The sequence below is a fragment of the Salminus brasiliensis genome, chromosome 7, assembly GCF_030463535.1.
Source record: "Salminus brasiliensis chromosome 7, fSalBra1.hap2, whole genome shotgun sequence".
Taxonomy (NCBI): domain Eukaryota; kingdom Metazoa; phylum Chordata; class Actinopteri; order Characiformes; family Bryconidae; genus Salminus; species Salminus brasiliensis.
The window spans coordinates 36,011,581-36,022,951 of NC_132884.1; the positions used below are offsets into that span (position 1 = coordinate 36,011,581).

General features: G+C 42.3%; 1 protein-coding gene across 4 annotated transcripts in view; it reads left to right on the forward strand.

Annotated features, from left to right (window-relative positions):
* tox2 (TOX high mobility group box family member 2) overlaps positions 1-11,371 on the forward strand; it is a 162,852-nt gene that overhangs the window by 136,618 nt on the left and 14,863 nt on the right. For all 4 annotated transcript variants that reach the window (XM_072684789.1, XM_072684790.1, XM_072684791.1 and 1 more), the window contains one exon: positions 2,633-2,863. In XM_072684789.1, the coding sequence (XP_072540890.1) occupies positions 2,633-2,863 (231 nt within the window). The remainder of the gene's footprint in view (positions 1-2,632; positions 2,864-11,371) is intronic.

Below are 11,371 nucleotides of genomic sequence, written 5' to 3' on the forward strand. Positions count from 1 at the left end.
ACACACACCTACAGCTTGTCTAGTCCCTGTAGAGAAGAAGTACTGCCAATAGAATAGGCCTCTCTGAAGCAGATAAACATAAACCTGTTGCCACCATGCCTAAGAAAGCCAGGCCTGGGCTATGGAGAGGTATAAAGCCCCCCAGCATTAAGCTGTGGAGCAGTGGAAGAACTGTGTTCCCTGGAATGAGGGTTGGTGCTCCATCCAATATTTTAGGGATAGCCTCTGAGGGATAACCTCAGTAACACTCTTGTCACTGTGTGCAATCAAATCCTTACAGCAATGCAATCCAAAATCTAGTAGAAAGCCTTCCTCCCTGGACATAGAGACAGTTACTCCAACAAAAGCAGCATCAACTCTTTTTTTTAGTACCCCTGAGTTTGGAATAAGCAGCGATTGAGCAGGTGTCCCAATACTTTTGTCAATTTCATGTATACAGTGTAAGGCTGTACAGTGGTAGTGTCATTTGTGTACTGTATTTAGTGCAATTACATGGTAGGGTATACACCACCTGCTTCTGCCCTAATCTTGTAGTGGCACTGATGAAAATGCTGACAACTGTGAATAGTGTTTCTTAAGCAGCCTTTAAATATACTGCTGTCCCAGAAACCTCGTACACCCACTAGTTTGGAAATACACTCTGTACTGGAAATATTTCATGGTTCTCTCTCACTCTCTCTCTCTCGGGCTCTCTCTCTCTACATTTCCACTCGTTTGAAATATGAAATTGTTGTTGTTTTAATGTGCGGACGCTTCAGGAGAAGAAACAAATTCTAGAGCGCGTCCGACACGAGATGAAGCCATGTAGCACTGATTCAAATGGGATATTAACAATGCCTGCTCAGCTCGGCCCACGGTAGAGCAATCAATTTCGCCCTGAATATTTCAGTGCTCTTTCTCCAGGGCTTCTCTGTCCTGTGTGCTTTACACTCACGTGTGTATATGTGTGCCTCTGTGTGTGTGTGTGTGTGTGTGAGAGAGACAGAGAGAGAGAGAGAGAGAGAGCTTGTCCATAACCTGTCAGAGCAGATTACACACTGTGGGTTTGAGTGAAAGCACTCTCTGGATTTCAGTGTATCCCATTTTTATTTCATGATGTTTGCAGTTAAAAGAACAACTCAACATTTGCATAGTCAAACACATGCATAACTAGAAGCTCATTACCACTCTCTGGCTCTCCGGCGCAGCAGGTACAGAGCTGCGGCCGGTAGGCGCTTGCTGCTCAGTGCGTTCACTCTCCACACGCAGTGTTCTTCAGTTCTTCAGTCTGGAACTCCTGAAGTTTTGGATTTGCCTGAAACAAAGTGAACAGTACCCAGCCAGCATGCTCATGCCGGCCTCACATGGATGGAATGTAGGCTAGGTGACTTCCAGGTGGCTTCCAGGCGAACATGGGCTTTGAGTGGGTTTGGTTGTTACATGTGTTGTTACTGAGACCCAGTTGGGCTTCCCAAATGGGCCCCTTCATTACTGCACTAGGTCCCATGTGCAATGTACAACCCAGATGGGGTCCATGTTTAACCCCTCCTGGTCCCATCATTGACCCTGGTGGGACCCTGGTGGGCATCCATATGTGGGGCCAACATGGAACCCATAGACAAAACTTTGAGGTTTCCAGTCGGGTTACCCACAAAGGCACCATATGGTCATTCTGTCTGGGTACACATTAGGATTTTGTCCCATTGTTGCCTTAATATTGTCTGAACCATTGAAATAAAAAGTTGGTTTCATTGCTTTAACCACATCTGATAGAATGGCTTTCATGCAACAACAAAAAAAACACAAGCTCATTATGGAGTCTTTCTATTGGTTCATTTATCAGTACATTTTGACATAGTGTAAAGAACAACAGCGCGATTCACACTGTGTCAAATATATTAGAATAAATTTAGACCTGGTCACTTCATGCATCTCGAGGTTTAGAATAATATATGGATCAGGCCGAGCCACAGAAAGATTAAATGTCTGACTCATCCCAAGACTCATTTAACCCAGATACAAATCCAACCCCTCAAACCACTTCTGGAGGAGGTCTGAGAAGCATGTTACATGTTACACTACATAGCAGTGTAAACACATCCATCTCTCTAAGATACATTTTACAACCAAAACCCCCACAGCGATCAGATTTCAGTCTGACTAACTGGAGACGCATTTGACTACCAAGTGTAAATGCACATGGCTAAATTCTTCACAGGGTAAGATTTAGATACTAGGCACATGAAGTGACCGGTTGGTCTATTTAAAAAAAAAAGCTGCTTATCTGGGCAGCAAGTGTTTAATTACTCAGTAAAACACTGATATTAGAATAAACACTAATAACATTCATACAGAAAGTCGTGGTTTTCCATCACTGTGTTCATCAAAACACCTCCAAAGTTCTCCTCATGGAGTCGAGTATTTATTATAGTTATCATCCACCATGCTTAGGTACCTAACACTTCTGCACAGTGTTCTATATGCCATACTTCATCCATTACCAAATATGTCCAGAAAATTGAACAGTCAATCCTCAACATATTATCCCCTTCTATATTGCCCTAAATCCTAGTACTGGGTTTTGGTGGCTGGACCTCTTTGTGTGTGTGTTTAGTCCATGTCCTTACCTCACACTGTCCCTCTCTCTCGGCAGATCACGGGGGAGAAAAGACCCTCCACAGACATGATGAAGCCCAAGCCCAAGCCTCAGAAGAAGAAGAAGAAGAAGGATCCAAATGAGCCTCAGAAGCCCGTCTCAGCCTACGCTCTCTTCTTTCGGGACACTCAGGCGGCCATCAAGGGCCAGAACCCCAATGCCACCTTCGGAGACGTCTCCAAGATAGTGGCCTCCATGTGGGACAGTCTGGGGGAGGAGCAAAAACAGGTGAGAATTTTTTAGGGCCTGTAGGGAAGGGAAGGAACTGTGGAGCAGGGTTTTTATAACTGGGTTGGGTTGTCCAGCTTGATATACAATATGAAAAATGTCCAGACCTTAAAGTACACTGCAAAAAATGCTGTCTTAGCAAGTTGTTAATCTAATCTAAATATCTAATATGTGTATTTTTTACATTGTTTAATAAATATTAGAGGAATATTTAACTTATTTCAAAATTATTTTTACATGTTTTGAGTCATTTTAACTGCTGAAGTGTCTTATTGCACTGGCGGGTAATTGCGCTTGTTTAAGCAGTATTTCTTTATAATTATTTATATTATTTTTCAATTAAGCAAAATTATCTACTACAGGAATAAGAATTTAGTACATTTTATTTAGAAATTTGTCTTTTAATTAATGTACATTTACAGTTAGAGCATTAAGCAGTTCTTATTCAGAGAAGCTTACAGCAGTGCTTCACTGTTTACTCAGAAAATATCTAGCTAGTTTATATCAGCTAGAGTCCAAAAGATAACCTCTAAGCTTAGATGCTTCTGCCAAAGGCAAAAGTCAGTATGGATTCCTAGATACACAACACTCACAAAGTGAGCCATGAGTACAATCGTAAGCCTTTAATAAGTGCAAGACAATTGCTGATTTAACTGCTCCTAATAGAGATGGTCTTCAGTCAGTGTTTAAAGACAGCAGGCAGCTCTGCCTTTTAGGCACCCGTTAATCTTCTGCTTCTATAATAATCTCCAAGTGAGAAATAGTAGATATTTAGACTGCATTTAAGAGGATTACACTCGCTCAGATGACATTTTTGCAGTGTATTATTATTTAAAAGTACATTCTGACATGAAACTAGAAGTGTGTGTTATTGGTCATGATTTGCACTGTTCTACTGTGCTGCATTGCACTCCTCAGCCTAACCAGTTTCTCAAAATCCACAATTTTATATCATATATCATATAAACTGTATATATTATGTTGTTCTCTTAAACTACAATGCCCAGCATGCCGTCTGTAAATATATCAGTAACAATTGGGAATCACTGTGGTGCTCATGCAATCTTGACGGCTAGCTTAGCCACTGGCCTGTAATCTTCTGTACCATCGGTGGTTGAACAACATAGATATGCTTGCAGTACTGTCAGCTTTCTGACCTCCTTCTGTATTTGCTGAGTAGTGTATTTCCCCCAATCCACCTCAAAAGTTCCTTCCACCTTCAAGATACAAGGGTGGTTTCCAAGCCTTTAAACTAGCTCGTTTAATCTCGCTCTAGAAGCCTCTGCGGCTACCACTGTAGGTGGTCGAGTGGGCGTGTCTTCGGCAGATGGCTAAAATCTGATTTTAGCTGACGTGTCCCTTTGTTTGATTGAGTGAAGCGTGTGATGAGTTAAGCATGCAATTAACACCCTGCTAATTAATGACCTACACACCGATCAGCCATAAGATTAGCACCTCAGGTGGCAGGTGAAGTGAAAAACATTGATAATCTTCATCCACAGTGGCGTCTGTCAACGGGTGGGTATATTAGGCAGCAAGTGAACTGTCTAGACGTCTAGACGACTGGGTCAGAACATCTTTAAAACATCGGGCAGGTCTTGTGGGGTGTTCCTGGTATGCAGTGGTCAGTACCTACCAAAAGTGCTTCAAGAAGGAACAACCTCTGAACTGGCGACAGGGTCATGGGCACCTTTAGGCTTACAGTGGATGCGATCCATGGAGACCCCACCAGGTCTTGTGGATCTTTTGCCAGGACCTACTCCTGATCGTATGAGCTTTCATTGCTCGCTTGCCACACTAGACTTGCCTTGGCTGGTTGGCTACATTAGGGATTGAGAGGGAAACTGTATAAATTAGGCTTTTTAACTACTTTTTTAGCAATTCTCCAGCTTTAACACACCTGACTGAACGTACTTGCTAATGAACAAGCCTTGCTTGTGCTTAATTGGCTACGCTGGAGCAGAGGAAGCGCTAAAATGGAGTTTCACTTCTTCTACACACTTCTTTATTATACCAACGCATTTCTTGTTGTAAAGACCTGCCAGTAACATGCTGGTTGCAGCAGAGCTGAAAGGGCAGCATTGGTGATGGGCTCTGTTTGCTGTTTGTCTGTTTAATGGTGAACATACTGGAGGGCTTTTTATATATATCTGCTTATCGGTTGGTTTGTTCAGGGAAAAGCCATTACCTTCACGTTCATGTGTGTGTGAGTGTGTGTTGATTTGGTTGTGTGTGTGTGTGTATATGTGTGTTCTTCAGTAATGAGCTGTGCATGAAGCAGAGTGATGATGTGTGTGAGAGACAGAGAGAAAGCTAGGGAGAGGGAGAGCGGGAGAGGGGCACCGTATTTTTAGAATATCCTCCATAACAAAGGCCTGCTATTGCATGTCAAATAAAAGCACCTGTCTCCATGACAGAGTGCAGACCACTCACCCCTCTGCCATGTGATATTTCTCTCCCTCTCTCTCCCTCTCTCTCTCCCCCTCTGTCTCTCCTTTTTCTGTGGGCCGCTGTGTGTCCTTTTATGTGCAGTTAATTTTTGCCTCCTTCCCTTCTCCCCTCTTCACCATGAATCTTCATTTTGCTGCTGACACTCTTGAATGTGAATTCCTCATTTCCTCGGCCCTTTTATTTATATCTGTTGCCTGGTGATTTGATCATGCTGAGAATACAAGATTAGCCATCGCCCGGCGCCCTTCTTTTCTCCCTCAAGGACATCTGCTCTCCGAAATGTTATTGTTTGTGCTTCTTAACTCTTCGTCCGCCAGGACGTTCCGACATCGAGACGGATCCGTGGATTTCAGTCCTTTTTTATTATTATTTGTTTACTATTTTTTAGCTCTTCTAATTGCTTCATGAGTGTATGCTTATGCTGTGAGAAAAGTGGGGTTTGTCCTTGGATTGTTGTATATATATACAAGCCTCCCTTTTTTTAGTAGCACTGGGGAAATTTAGATTTCATTTTTTTAGGACTCAGTTTGGAAACTTCAGACCACATCTGTTCCATATCAGTGGAGCTGATGAGGTCATCAGGAGATGGTTTAGGCTTTTGATGACCTCATCACCTGTTGCCAATCATTTGCAGTCCCCAAATAACAAAATTTCTCCTTCAAAAGAGACATAATTTCCCCCCTAGCCTCCAGTTGTAGTGATTCAGAGATATTTGGTGTCTGAAGTTACATTCTATAGTATTGCACTAGAGCTACAACAGCTAATGGTAACAGATTATCCAAGCAGTGGGAGTGTATGTACCCCACCAATTATCATCACACGCTTTTCTCAAATTATGAGGCGTCATGAAGTAATCCCTAATAACGACTGTGGGTTCTGGCACTGCCATATTGTTGCACATTAGGTGGACAACAGCGCAGGCAGCGCAGCAGCGCAGATGCTGTAGGCTGCGTTTTGCGGGTTGGTGGGCTATTCTCAGTCCAGTAGTGACACTGAGGTGTTTAAACACTCCAGCAGCACTGCTGTGTCTGATCCACTCATACCAGCAGCGCAACACACATTGCTAACACACTCGCCACCACCACCATGTCAGTCAGTGGAGTCACTGCAGTGCTGAGAATGACCCACCACCCAAATACTACCAAATACTAACAGGGTAATAGTGGTTCTATATGACCAGTGGAGCTGATATTAAACAACGTTTTGGACTTTTTCTTTCCTCCTGTGAGTTGTTGTTGTTGTTTTTCGTATCATTCTGAAGGACGACTTTGTTTACTGGTTATTGACGTGGAGAGTATTTGATAACCCTAACAGCTGTTTCTGACGTGATCTACAGATGGTCATCAGTAGTAAAACAGCGTGTAATCCATGTCTCTGCTATCCATTCCGATCTGTCCATCCTCTGCATTCAAAGAAAGAAGTGGAATGGAGAAGAGGTGAAGGATTCTTATCTGTCTCCAGAATAGCCTATCTGATAGGCCCATTAAGGGATGATTGATAGACCTCCTCTCCAATAGATGACTGTCATTTCTTTTAGTGATGGCCCTGACCTGTCACTCATGCCAATGAGGATTATGTTAAATGGCTCGGAACCGTGACGCCCAAGAAGCTGTAGTACCGCTGCGTCCTGCCCCCACTTATATCACGCATAGCACCAATAATAGCCCTTTCCTCCCAAGCCCTCAGTCCGGCAGTCCCTCCACTCTTGTTAACCTTTGACCTACAGTGTGGAGCCTCTAGTGTTCAAACAAAGGCATGAAACAGTTTTGTTGGGGAAGAAAGTCCCAGATATTCAAACAGAAATTTGCCCTGATCATCATCTTTGTTTTGTATTTGTGCTCGGTTTTGTTGCCGTCCTTGAGCCGCAGAAAGCGTGTTTTAGAAGTAGGGGCTGTGTTTGTTTGTTTGTTTGTTCGTTTGTTTTCCTTTGCTGGTTTACAGAGTTTTAATAACCCTGTCTTTTCATATTAATTCCCATGGGATTTCCTGTTTCCTGCTTTGGAGTCAGCCTCATTAATTTTAGTGTTTCTGAGATTATTGTGCACTACAGTGATGGGTAACAATGCAGAACAGCTCAGCACTGCACTGTACAAGACAGCCTACTGTCCTGTAGTCCTGTTGGTCTGTTGTATTGCAACAGTAAAGCAGTACTGTGGTCCTTTAGTACTGTTGTCCTGTAGTCATGCAGTACTGTAGCTATGGAGTACTGTAATCTTGTAGTTCTGTTGTCCTGAAGTACTGTAGTAATGTAATCCTGTAGTCCTGCAGTTCTGCAATACTGATGTTCTGTAGTACTGTAATACTGATGTCCTGTAGACATACAGTACTGTAGTCCTTTATTACTGATATCCTGTAGTACTGATGCCCTGTAGTCCTGTAATACTGATGCCCTGTTGTACTGTAGTCCCGTAGTACTGTAATCCTGTAGTTCTGCAGTTCTGTAATATGAATGTCATGAAGCCATGCAGTCCTGTAGTACTGTAATCCTATAGTCCTATAGTACTGTAATACTGATATCCTGTACTCATGCAGCAGTACTGTAGTCCTGTAGTACTGATGCCCTGTAGTACTATAGTCCTGTAGTACTGTAATCCTGTGCTTCTGCAGTTCTGTAATATGGATGTTATGAAGCCATGCAGTCCTGTAGTACTGTAATCCTGTAGTACTGTAATCCTATAGTCCTGTAGTACTGTAATACTGATATCCTGTACTCATGCTGCAGTACTGTAGTCCTGTAGTACTGATGTCCTGTAGTCATGCAGTATTGTAGTACTGTAGAATTGTAGCCTTGCAGTCCCCCTGTACTGTAGTATTGTAGTCCTGCAGTATTGCTGTCCTGTAGTACAGTATTGCCAATGTCCTGCAGTCCTGCAGCACTGTAATATACAGTAACAGCTCAGATCTCTCCCAGCGAGACTGAGACGATGAGATTACAGGAAGTATTACAGCTGTGGTGCAGAATTAGATTGAGACTATTCAGTGTTTAGAGAGAGAGAGAGAGAGAGAGAGAGAGAGAGTGTGAGGCTGTGTGGAAAGAGAGAGGACTGGCAAGAAAGAGAACGAGCGAGAGACGAGAAGAGTGTGAGAGGAAGACGGGGTGTGAGAGAGGCAGAGCTAGAAGAAAAAATGAGCGAGAGAGATAAAAGAAGGAGAGAGAGTGACAAAGAAACAAGGGAAGGAGAGAGAGAGAGAGTATGAGATTTCCATATTCCCTCAACGACATCCCACTAGAGTGGTCCCTCTCTAAAAAACCCTTTCTCTCTCCCTCTCTCTGTCTTTCTGTAGGTCTCTCTCTCTCTCTCTCTCTCTCTCATGCCCCCCCTCCCCAAGGGTATACGCCCCTTCCCTCGTGTCAGGAGGTTCCGCGAGTTATTGTCTTCCATAATTAACCGGTTATCAAACAGGAACATTTCATTAAGGTACAATTACCAGATAATTCTGCGGGGGGACACCCGCCATGTCGGGATTAAGAAGGCAACATGTGCTCCCTCGCTCCAGCACATCCCCTTCCTTATTTCTAATTCAACACGACCTGCTCCCTCTCTCTCCCTCTCTCGCTCTCCCTCTCTCGCTCTCTGACGGCTTCAATTGCTAATGAATCCGCTCACTTTGGAATAATTAGAAATCCTTAGGCGTGCTAATTTATTTAAGAGTTGCTGTCGTTAGGGCCACTCATTAGCTCGGGTTAAATTAATTTGAAAGCAGAGCTGCCGGGAGCTCCTCGGGAGTTCATTATTACAAAAGCCACACAACCTCGTTCAATATTTAACTGTCAGGACGCGGGGCTCTCAAACTTAGCCCCGGCTGCCTTATCTAAAAATGCTTAAGACTAATAATCTGCTAATAATAGCCGTGCGGTTCCGCCGGCGTTTGTTTGGCGGTTTTGTTTCAGCCAGTGTGAACAGAATAAAAGAAGTTCGCTTTACTGGACGGCCTTCTAATTTAACCTCCGCCGCCGCTGTCAGCTACTTCCAGCTTTCTGATTCTGCTCCATAATCAGATTAGACAGATGTTTCAGTCTGGCTTTGTGTGAGTGTGTGTGTCAGTGTGTGTGTGTGTGTGTGTGTGTGTGTGTGTGTGTGTGTTTAGGAGCTTTATATGGGAACATTGCTTGGTGTGGATGCATGCAGTGTTCTTGGTTTATGTACTGATGGGTGGGGTTTCAGCACTGTGTACATATACGTACATATACTGTATATACGTGTGCATGGGTGAGCATGGGTGAGGTGGGGGTGTCTGTCACGTGTCCGTGTTGCTGTCTGTCAGTGGTCATGCATATGTTCCATTAAAGCTTAATGGTAACTGGAGCCGCCGTGCAGCAGGCAGACCCAGGTCCAGCCATATGTAAATGTTTAAAATCATTGTTCTCACCGTTATTCCTCCATCTTTCCACCCCGTAACAAGCTCCCCAGGGAGAGATGGCGCCGCTGTGCTTTATTTATTTATTTATTTATTTATTTACTTATGTGTTGCTCCCATCCAGTTAAACACAGATGCCATGCTCATCGCTCTAATGTTGTTTTTCTTCTCATCACCAGCAGAACAGCATGTTTATTAATCAGTTACATACACACACATATATATGTGTGAGAGAGAGGGAGAGAAAAAGTCAGGTTCATAAGTATTTGGACAGTGGTTATTTTTGTAATTGTGCCTCTGTAGATCACCACAATAGATCTGAAATAAAATAAAATAAAATTAATTCAAGGGATCCTCATATAACATTAATAAAGAATTATAGCCATTTTTTACATAGTCCCTTCATTTTTATTCAAAAGTAATTGGACACTTGATTGAAAAGTAGCCATTTTTTTACACAGTTCCTTCAATTTTATTTAAAAGTAATTGGACAGTTGACTAATAGGTAGGCATTTTTTACATAATCCCTTCATTTTTATTCAAAAGTAATTGGACAGTTGATTGAAAAGCAGCCATTTTTACACAGTCCCTTCCTTTTCATTCAAAAGTAACTGGACAGCTGACTAATAAACATCAGTTTCATCAGTTGTCTGATAAGCAGTTCCACAAAACAAATCAGAAAGAAACTTTAGAAGTGTCCAAATCAACAGTTTGGTACGTTCTTAAAAAGAAAGAATGCACTGCTGAGCTCAGCAACACCAAAAGACCTGGAGGATCAGGTCAGGAGGCAGTAGAAGTAGATACAGGGCAAATTCTTTCCTTGGTAAAGCAAAATCTCCTCACAACATCTAGTCAAGTCAATAACACTCTTGAGGGGAAGGCTTATCATTGCCAGAGTCTGCAATCAAGAGATTCCTATAAGAATTGTAACACAGAGGGTTTACTTCCATATGCAAACCATTGGGAAACGCTCAAGAACATCAAGGTTTGATTAGACTGACAACAATGGTGTCACTGTCCAATTAATTTGTTTTTTTTCATTATGACAGAACGTAAATCTGGCAGTTGTTTTTACATTGTGTCAAAATATCTTGATGAACGGTCAGTAGAAATGCTCCAAAATGACATCACTAACACTGACTACCATTGAAAGTTTTTTTTTTCTCCTGCTCCTGGAAAGTTTTCGCTGTTTTTGAAGAGACAAGATTGATCGATCTTCCCTGAACAGTTTAACCTTGTCATTTCTCTTTCTTCCAGCTTCATAGGAAATATATTGTGGAACGCTTTTTCCTCATTAATTTCATCCTTGTTACCATATTCGCCACTTTAACAATAAGGCAAGGCAAGTTTATTTGTATAGCAGCTTTCAGATACAGAGATAATTCAGAGCGCTTTACAGAAACACAGAAAATACAAAGACATTCAAGTGAAAGCCTTAAAAAAGGCTTAAAAAAGGCAAAAATAATAAAATAAAATGAAATAAATTAAGATTGTTCTGCTCATCAGTTAGACCAGCCACTGCTCCATTCAGTGCTGTCTGACACTGTATTTTATTCACCAATTTAAACTAGATTTGCTCTCATTCACTCAAATTTAGTGGGAATATATTTATTTTCCTCCCATACTCCTCTCTCTAATGTTGTTTTTCTCATCAATTAAAGCAGTGCTGCTGCTCCAGTCACTACAGTGTAACACTGT